The following is a 10,686-nucleotide window of genomic DNA, read 5'->3' on the forward strand; positions in this document are numbered from 1 at the left end:
GCCCAAGGGAAAGAAAGAGGGAAAGATGAAGGACCACATCATTTCTAGCATGAATAGCATGAAGTATTCATTGTTTTTGTCACCCAAAATGACCTTCCATGGCTTCCAGGATGCCTACCTCTCCCTGGCCCCCAGCTACATACCAGTGGGAGCCACATTAGATGAGTGTTTAATCCTCAGTGTTCTCTGTGTAAAATTAACCATCTTTTCACTTATAGGGAGGCATAAGAAGAAAGGACAGCAAAGTGGATTTTTTCTTTGCCGTTACCTTTTTGTCCCTCATTCTTTCTGGCAGCCCATAGGAGTGGGTCAGATACATGCAGGGAGGATTCTGTTTACTCTCATCTGTGCTCCCTCTTAATTGTTGTTCTCACAATAGGAATCTGTAGATGTCTCTACTTTGCTATCCCAGGAGCCATATCATGCAGCAAACAAACAAAATTACGGCATTTTCGCCATTCATCGTCTCATATTGAATGGAACAGAAAAGAATTTTCATGGGGTGAATTTCAACTGTGCAAATCCTTTGTGGAAAAGAAAGTGAAATGTGAAAATTCACTTAATGTGATCCCATGTTGTATAGTCTGTGCTATTGATGGGAAAAGAGGAAAGCTGAAAGTTTTGAAATTGCTATGATCTCTTATTTCTAAAGTGTTCTGGGATTGAACTGAATTAAGAGGTTTCTTCCAGAATAAGTTATAGATGACTGGGATATTTAAAGTACTACTCATCTGATTCTGATGATAGCCAACATTTATGACCAAAGTGGTAACTGGAGTGTATGCAACTTGATACAACTGGAACCCACATTATTTGAGGTGAGTTGACTTTCTTTTCAAGATTTTCAGATGAGAACTAGCATCATGTTACTCCTCTGATCTTATTGCTAGTTTCCACACTGGCCATTGATTGATAAGCCTGGAGAATGAGTTCTCTTCTTCCCTCTGCTATGGTGTTGAGGAGCATTCATAGTTCTGAATTCTTTAATTATGCAAAGTCATTGAGTTCACTTGGGTCTGACACTGACTGCTCATACTGAATTGCCCCTTACTGTACAAAGAAACCCTGTTTGCTTTTTGGAGCCTCCCTCACCAGTGTGAGAATCTGGTGAGTTGTGAAAGGAAAAATAACTCTGATGAATGGCATGGTGATGGACCCAAAGTCTCATGAGAGATAAAAATGTACATCCAGAGACAGAAACAGCATGGAGGCTTTGGGGCTGGGGCTGATTAGGTTCACGTGGTGTGGGACAGGAAGCCAGGAGAGCAGCAGGGTCACTAGAGCTCAAACAGCAGCACCACAGAGGCTTCCTTCTTCAGACTGACATAGCCCTCCCACAGAGAAGTCCTGCAAGCACTGCCTGCCCTTCCTTTTATACCATGTCCTTAGAGGGAGCAGTGCTACCACTCCCTTGGAGCAAATGTCTCTCAAGGCACTGCTAACTCACCACCCCTGGAGGTCGCGACCCAGGCACAATCCAGTCTTAAAATCACATTTCATGGTTCCCTGCATGTACTTGAGGCACATCTGGCCTGCTATCCAGAGCAGTTGGTTAAACAGCCAGCAGAACAATCTTACCTGTGAGAACTGAGCAAACTCCTTGTCAGCTAACATGGGAACATGACCCAACAACTCATGGCAGCAGTCTCTGGAAAATAAGTGACCTTCATGTTTATTAAAGGCTTCCTTTCCTGCCCTTCATGAACATGAAGGACTTTAGCCAACAGAGCCCAAAGGGAGCTAGTGTGAGGGCTGGGCCTCTGTGGCTCCCTCCATACCTGGCCTGGCTCTGCAGAGAGTGTGACAGAGCATTCCTTTCTTCCATGGCGAGCCAGCTGTTCCCTGCTACCTTGTCTATTGTCTCACTGGGATGACAGGGGCACTAACCTCCTATGTCACAACATCTTTGAAAGGTCCCAGAATACAACAAAAGTGTCTGTGTGAACTTGTAATTTCTCATGAACTGTAATTGCTGTTGTCTGGCCAGAACTTACTGGGAGAATTTCACAGCAGGAAATCAAACCCCAGCAGATGCTAACTGAAGGCAGGATGAAAAGATTAAACCAGATATTCTCCAGACTTTTCCTTCCCCAGACAACTTTGCAAAAGAGACAGAGACCCACACCCTCTCATGCATGACTTCCCCTTCTAACTCTCCAGCTACCAGTTTCCCAAATTGTTTCATTCTGTGGACTACCGGCTAGAGTTCCAGAGCGATTGGTCCCAAACACATTCAGAAGGATGGGATTATGTCAGGGCATAAAACTTACGGTTCTGGGGAATGCATAGGAGAAGAGAAATGTCTTATATACTGTGTGCACTGGAAGACACGAAGTGCCAGGCTGGCAAGGAAGTCACGAGCTGACAGCAGTCCTGCAGCTGGCCTCAGCTGGAAACCTGTTCTCTCTGCAAAGGGAAGTGAGGCCAAATGTAGGCATTTCTAGAGTTAACTACACAACACACTTACTTTGGGTAAGCAGTTTCAGAGGACCTTCTTGCTCCCTCCACCAAGCACAGTAGGTATAGCCTGGCTTATCATTATTGCCATGCCCCTGTTCTGCTATGGGACCAGTTCCTGTGACATCAAATCACCTAGCCATCCATCCCACAGCAATGATATGAGGTATGGGAGTACTGCCTACCCCAGATCACATTTTCAGCACATTTCCACACATTTATCTACTATGTCTCACATGACAGTGGTGTGTCTGAGGTCAGACATGATCTTTATGATCAAGCAGAAAACAGAACTTGCATTTTCAGTCCTGGATTGTCTGTTGATCCTTGGATTATCTCTGTCATTTTCTGTATAACATATGTAAAAACCAGGAGTTTGATAAATAACACACCCCACTCCTACCCTTGTCTGAGAGCACCTGGCTCTTCCCTGATGCTAGGTTGCTGTTTTCCCCTCTCCTGCCCTCCCTGCACTGAAACCCCTTGTACCTTGCACTGTGGGAGACAGAAGTAGGTGGAGCATAGGTCTGCTCAAGTCAGGGCAATACTTTTGTTCCTTGGTCAGCCTAGTTCAACATACCCCAGAGGTAGAATTGGAGCATACTCTTCAACTTCATTTCCCTTTGTCAGTGCCTGTTTCACGTAACTAGTTTGGCATGGTCAAAACTTGCTATCAATTTTGTCTTTCTGCCTGAACTTCATTAGAATGAGAACATGCAGGAGAAAGGCAAATAGGTCATCATCAGAGATAAGAGATAATATTTGACTCTCAGCCATTTAACATCAGAGTTTCCCTCAGTGCTTTCACTTCTTTTTCAGCTCTGGTTGGGTTCTTTTCACCATCATAGGATCATAGAATCATAGGATCAACGAGGTTGGAAAAGATCTCAAAGATCATCGAGTCCAACCCTACCATGGTTACTAGACCATGGCACTAAGTGCCAGAGCTAACTACACAGGCTCACAGTGATATGATCATCCCTGGTTTGCTTTGCGTGTGTCTATAGAACAGGACAGAAGAATGCAGTACTTTTGCACTGACATTTCAGCTTCTGCTATCCCAGGACACTCTGCATTACTATGAGGTCTGTGAGAGGCAACTAGCAAAATAACCGGTCTAATGGTCAGCAAAACACACAATCTACATTTCCATGGGAAACATGTTGGTGGTCTGCAAAGCTAAGAAAATTGAAAATCACTTCTTTCAAAGTGAGCCAATGATAATCTTTTTGAAGTCCTATATTTGAAATCTGTGTTGCATTCAAAGCTCCCATAAATGACATTTCGCCTTCTTTAAAACATAAAACTACATTTTTAAAAAGTCAGAAATGGCTTTATTCTCCCTTCTCTATCCATATTCTATTGTGTTGTGAAGACTGGAACCTAATATTTTTTTTTTATGTAAACAAACAAAAAAAAATCCCACCCAGAAACTAAGCCATTTACAAGATTTGTTTTGGTTTGTTTTTCATGTTTCTTCCAGCATTTCTTGTCTTAGTCTGTCAGGCTATTAACACTTTTCTCATTAAAAAAAAAAAAAAGAGAGAGAAAAGGAAAAAAGGAAAAAAATTGCTTCAAAGAATTCAAAGTTATGAAATATATGGAACAACAGAGGAATGAAAGGACAGCAAGGAGTGATTCTGCCTGACATTGTGATGACAAAGTGGAAAGCAATTGCTATAGTTATCTTCTACTGTTCCACTGAATTCAAAAGGACAGAACTGCCTCAAAGCTGAACAACAGCAAAAATACCTACAGAGATTATGTCTTTGTGTATATGCTGAGCAAAGGCATCGGAGTTAACCAACCAAGGAATCAGAAGAGGTTGTATTCTCCCCCCTCCCAATTAAGAAATCATGATGTTTGGGAAAATATTCTAGCAGCTATGTCTCCTCAGGCACTGTCCAGGAGCTGGAACAGAAGTGTAATCCCTTACTGCTGATGCCATACTAAGCCAATCCAGAGGAATGAGAAAATCTCAGACTCTGTTCATATTTGGGCTAAATTCTGAGTCTGAGTGAAGTGAATAATACACTAGCTCTAACATACATCATACTAAAAGCAAGACCTAAGTAACTCAGTACTGGAAGGGCTATGAAAGAGTCTAGGGAAATTTATATTGCTTTAGCATCCACGTTGGAGAAGCAGGAGGGAAAATTAAAATTACAGCTTATGTTCTCTGATACGGCCTTTTAAATACAGGCCAAAGAATCAGACAGTCTACTGATGGAACAGACTTGGTCAGTTGCCTTGAAAAGCCATAGGAAAAAGCTTTCTACTGAAGGTAATATCTGCAAAATCTGAACTTCCATTTCATTATTGCACAATAAACCCAGCAATCAGTAGATAATTGGGGGTGTGGCTGGTTGGACCTGCTGCCCAAAGATCTATGAAACAAAATGAGTTGAAGAGAAGGTCTTGAGCAGTTGACCTAAAGTGAACTGCAAGGCTTAATTCTTGGCCTAAAAAGTGGTGTGTAAAGGCAGCCTGTACATTGTAGTGTGAACTTGCTTGAGTTCACTGACTGTAATTTCTTCCAGCTGTGGAGGACAATAACTGCCTAAATTCAAACATCTTTCCTAGAAAGAAAGATATGCCTAGGTTCATTTAGAAAAAACCTTTGCCATGCTAAACAGTCGCATGGTTAACCATTTAAATCCTCTTTTAGTAATTATGAAATATTTTTGATGCGCAGTTCATTGCTGTTCAAACCAGCCTCACTAACAACCATGTAACACTAGACAGGCCTTGTATTGAAGCCAAAAGTAGTTGCTTCCTTAGGTTCACAGATATTGCTAAGTAAAAGAGAAGATAGAAGTTTATCTGGCTGTGTGGGCTGGTTATAACATAACTCTCGGTCCAGGATATCCCTCTCTCTTTTATTTAGTCCAGAGAAGGTTCAGATTGAACATCTGGAAGTATTACTTTACCGAGAGGGTGTCAAACACTGGAACAAGTTGCGTAGAGAAGTGGTCAAGGCCCCAGTACTGTCAGTGTTTGAGGCATTTAGCCAATGCCTTTAATAACACGCTTTAACTTTTGGTCAGCCCTGAATTGGTCAGGCAGTTGGACCGGATGATCACTGTAGATCCCTTCCCACTGAAATATTCCATTCCATTCTGTATAAAGTCCTCTTATCACATATGCTAAAGAATAATCCAGTCCTTAAAGACAGTATTTAGCAAAGATACATGCAAAGATTTATGTCCTAAACGAGAGAGAATGGGACAATTCAGAGCTCACCCAGAGCTAACCAGTGACAGGAAAAACTGCACCATGCATCTCCACATAGGTTGCAGTTGAGATACATCCACTGTATGCCAAGGATTTCTGGGAGACACATCACAGCTGATGGTTTGGTTAAGGGTTGGTTGGTTGAGTCCTGCACAACTGTAACACAAAAAAGAGCCTAAGCTCACAGTGGAATGATGACTTGTTAGGAGCAAAAAGGTGGGTAAAAGCCAACCAAATTAGTAATAAAATCACTACTTATAACTCCTTATAAATCATAGGCCTCACACAGTGGCTGCTCAGCATGAGGTTGTGTTTAACAGTTTAGACTTTGCAGGTGTTTCTGACTCAGACTGAGTTTGTTACAAAGGGGCCTTGCAATAATGTCAATCTTCATGTTTTCTAGAAAGTATTCTGCATAGCAAAATTACCTTCTTAGAGAAAAACTAGGTAAACTATCTGTTCAAAGTCCCATATAATGGGACTGAAATAGTTTCCTCACTCTTAATTGTCTAGCTCTTAACACAGCTCTTTTGAGAAAATTTTGTGCCAGTCATACATAACCTGCAGGCTAAATTAATCCAGGTTTTATCTACACTTCAAGGAGGAGAGGACCAGTGCTCCCAAGAGCCATTCTTTACATTTTCCTTAGTGTAAATGAAATAAGATGAGTTCAGCTACACCATAAGAAAAAATATATTATCAGCCCAGTTACTATAGGAGAGGAGTAAGATGGATAATTGAATAAAAGGGAAAATACATGAGAAAACACCTAATACGTACACAGAAAAATTCCTATAGCTGGATGTGATGATGCTTATGTGAGGTGCTTTTCATGTGTCAGTGCTTCCTTCCCTTCCACAAAAGTTACTGCAAAAGCTTTGTCATTGAACAGCTTAACATTCCCTAAAAATGGCTATGTCTCAGAAAACTCTTCAGCAACAGAAAGCTTCTTCAAGCTTACTAGCATCCCCTACTGTTACATGGAGCAGGTCACTTGATATCCTGAGGATTGGTCTTAAATTTCAGTTATTTAAAGTTAAACCATATTTTTTCTTATTCATTTCATCATAGCAATCAGCTGTCCTCCTTCTATCATGTCTTCTTTTCACTGAGAAGGAACAAGGTTGGTTTAAATGTCATCTTTCTTTAGCCATTCCTGATAATGACAGGCAATCAGCTGTTTTACACAAAGCACATGTCCTTAGGAATCCCTGCAGCCTGTGACCTCATACAAATAATACAGGCTCCCTTCCTCTCCTGCCCCTTTCTAGTCAGCCCCCAGCTACCAGCAGGCAGATCAGCCTGGTAGTCTTGTGTGTCCTTTGATTAAGGTCACATCTTGAAATGGCATTGGAATGTGCTGCCCAGGGAGGTGGTGGATTCACCATCCCTGGAGGTTTTCAAGATGAGGCTAGATGTGACACTTGGTGCCATGGTCTAGTAACCATGGTAGGGTTGGACTTGATGGTCTCGGAGGTCTTTTCCAACACAGTTGATTCTATGATCTTCATGCCTTTATGGCCAAGCACCAGAGCCTTTGCCCTCTCCTGTCAGCCACATGGTAGGTACCACAGACTTTGGTGCAGCAAGTGATGCTATGGAGATGAAGATGCAGAGTTGTTTCAAGGCAGCTGTTGACTGACTAGCAGGACCTCCTGGAAATCATTTTCTCTAGCACACATTGCCATCCTGTCTCATGCATCAGAAAAAAATATGTATTCAAGAGGTATGTACCCGTACTTGTGTTTGGGTTTTACAAGCACCATGGTAATAGAAACATAAAACACAGTCAAAACCATAAGACAACTGTGTGTGGAAGTCATGCTGAGCAGTGTGCTGCTGTGACTGTGCTGCTCTGACTGTGCTGCTCTGACTGTACTGCTGCTAGTACTGGATTACTTGTTGCTGGTTAGTGCCACACCAAGTGCAGCTACTCACAGAATAAGCACAAACTTACTTACCACTTGGTCCCTAGAGAGGCCTAGTATGAATGTCCTATGCTCCAACTCATCTTGCATGAGGGAACGTTACAGCTAATCAGCCAGTGTCCTAGGATATGGTTTGTGGGTATATGTGGTGCACAAATACTTGCATGAAACCCTAGAATAAGCCATGATTTATAATGCCTGACCTTTTAAAAATCTGGAGACATCCTGAAGTTGAGGTATATTATCCTCTTGATAGCCACAGCACTTCTCCAGCTGCTGGAAAGCATCCAGGTACTGTGTACAGGCATGAGTAGGGTAAAGGCTTCTCAGCTTCCTGTAGACCTCTCTCCTGAAAAGCAAAAACTGTGCAGCGTGACCCACCTTAATAAAGCACTACTTACCTGTCCTGTCTACAAAGCCACAGAGAGGTGTAAACTCCCAGTATGTCATGGTCTAAAAATGTGAACTCAGAACATGTGGTGTTTGGATGATGCCTGGGTGGATGTAGCAAACCATAAGGGGTTTTTGTTTCACTTTTCCTTCAGAAGTTTGGTTCTTCTCAGCAAATCCTTTTTGTCACTCCCTATACCCTCCTTTGATGTCAAGGAACTCTAATTCTGATACATAAGTGTTACTTGCTTAGGCACCTTCTTGCTTAGGGTGTTGGAAGGACCAGAACTATCCCAGAGAGAGAGCTGAGGCCGTGGTACTTTCTTTGTTGTCCAGTTTAGGAATGTAATGAATCAGGTGTTCCCTCCCTCACTGCATTGGGGTACAGCCTGAAGTGCTGGTCCCTCCTTCTCCATGTCAAAGCCTAGCCTATACTTGTCTCTTACAAACCTCCTTCCAAAAAGTACATTTTCTGATACTGAAGAGTAATATCTGGACAGGCAAAGTGGTTCACACTTTGAAGATCAAAATGCCTGGCATGGGCTCTGTACTTGAAAGATACACCAGTTCTGGAAGCATTTATCCCATTACACAAGAAGAGACCACCTGAAGAAAAAATATAGATAACCAGATTTGGGCACAGGCTTTAAGTTTTTCCCAGACTTGATGGTTCTTGGATTTAGAGCTGTGGTTTGAAATATATTTAGCTGTTGCAAAATAAAGAAGTAGTAATATGATGGCAAAGGACCTTATAGAAAAGATTATTTTTGTTCAGTCATGGCCCTAGGGTGTTAACAACTTTATAGACATTGTTTTATGAAAATTGAGATCATTCTTAGAAACATTGGCTAGGGGAAATGACCTTCTGTTGGGTTTGTATTGTATTTTTTTTGTGATGTTGTTGTTGCCATGGAGATGAAAGCCAGTCTCTGATAATGGCTCTCTTCATTTGTACAAATGGCTCACACAGTGTGGAGTAATGAAACAGAATGCAGGGGGGGAGGAATACCTTAGGAGGAAAAACATTCAAAGAGCAGAGAGAAACAGTGGGTCCTGTTATTATTGAAAACCAGTGGAGACTGAGCCATTTCCATGGAGGAATTAGGAAAGAATGAGGAGGACTAGAGTTCAAGTGTTGTCCTGGCTTATTTCCTCATAGAATACTCCTGACTTCAGTGGGATTGCACGGGATTTGAACCAGTACACAGATCATACCCAGACTGGAGTCTAGAGAGAGCAGGCTTGTTTACACACTCATACAGTCTCTTTTTCCAAAGCATTGTCCTACTGTGTGTCCAAACATTGGCTACCGCAGAAATGAAGGTATTTCTGTGAGAAACTAGTGATGAATTACCCAAAGCTAAATATTCCTCTTCTCTAAGTACCTCTAAGGCAATCACCTAAGTACACTCCAAAGTCAATAGTGAAGCAGATATTTCTAGAAAACGATTAAGATTGCCCCTAATGTAGTGTCTCACTGGATGGAGATGCCACCACTCAAAGGACAATTAAGATGCTATTTGATGGCACTTGGGTTCAGAGATGAAAAGACAAACTGCTGAAACCACAGTCTATGAAACAGTCTAGAATGGTACCTTACAATGAAGGAGGGAGCCAGCCACTTGAAAGGCTTTAAAGGCTATAACACTATTTTCCATCAATTTCCTAATTCTTCTAGAGAAAAGTGGCACTATTCAGCTTTGCTATGAACATGTGGCAGGTGCATCGACATAACTTTGTCCTGAATTCTCCATTTTTCCTGTACAGCTCTTACCCATAAGACATCTTCTATGATTATGTACACTAATGCACGCAGTATGAGTAACAAACACAAGGAGCTGGAGGCCATTGTGCAGCAGGAAAGTTATGATGTAGTCGCCATCACAGTAATGTGGTGGGATGAATCGCACGACTGGAGTGCTGCCATGGATGGTTGAGTACCTGTGGGTCAGAATCAGGGGAAAGGCCAACAAGGCTGACATCTTGGTGGCAGTCTGTTACAGACCACCCAATCAGGATGATGACGGTGATGATTTGTTCTACAAAACAAATGAGGTGATGAGGGGATTGAGTGCACCATCAGCAAGTTTGCAGATGACACAAAGTTGGGGGGGAGTGTCAGTCTGCTGGAAGGCAGGAAGGCTCTGCACAGGGACCTGGATAGGCTGGAGAGACGGACTGATTGCAATGGGAAGAGATTTAACATGGTCAAGTGCCAGGTCCTGCACTTTGGTCACAACAACTGCATGAAATACTTGAAGAGTGGCTAGAAAGCTACATGACAGAAAAAACCCCAAACATCTGAGCCACCCACTGTGCTGGGGACCTCAGCCCCAAGCTGCCATCAGGGTTCAGAGAGCCACAGAGCCTATAGCTGCAGGGACACTAGGTCTGCAAAAGACATGCCAATAGGGGAGGTGGTCAGTAGCTGCTTGAACATGAGCCAACAGTGTTCCCACATGGCCAATGGCATCCTGGCTCTGCCACTGAAGGGGGGCCAGCCTGATCAGGGCAGCTGGAGCAGGTCCAGAGAAGAGCAATAAGGCTGCTGAAGGGACTCAAACACAAGTGCTATGAGGAGAAGCTAAGGAAGTTGGGTTTGTTTAGCCTGGAGAAGAGGAGGCTCAGGGGAGACCTTATCACCCTCTACAACTACCTGAAAGGAGGTTGTAGTCAG

At 42.7% G+C, this 10,686-nt stretch overlaps 1 protein-coding gene across 1 annotated transcript in view; it reads right to left on the reverse strand.

Moving 5' to 3' along the window:
* The window catches only part of LOC103804380 (tyrosine 3-monooxygenase-like), a 33,692-nt gene that overhangs the window by 12,490 nt on the left and 10,516 nt on the right, over positions 1-10,686 (reverse strand). The window contains exons 6-8 of the mRNA XM_009076990.1: positions 7,823-7,968; positions 2,271-2,406; positions 1,579-1,648 (exon numbers count right to left, since the gene is read on the reverse strand). Of these exons, the coding sequence (XP_009075238.1) occupies positions 1,579-1,648; positions 2,271-2,406; positions 7,823-7,968 (352 nt within the window). The remainder of the gene's footprint in view (positions 1-1,578; positions 1,649-2,270; positions 2,407-7,822; positions 7,969-10,686) is intronic.

This window comes from Acanthisitta chloris, unplaced genomic scaffold (genome assembly GCF_000695815.1).
Source record: "Acanthisitta chloris isolate BGI_N310 unplaced genomic scaffold, ASM69581v1 scaffold16746, whole genome shotgun sequence".
Classification (NCBI taxonomy): domain Eukaryota; kingdom Metazoa; phylum Chordata; class Aves; order Passeriformes; family Acanthisittidae; genus Acanthisitta; species Acanthisitta chloris.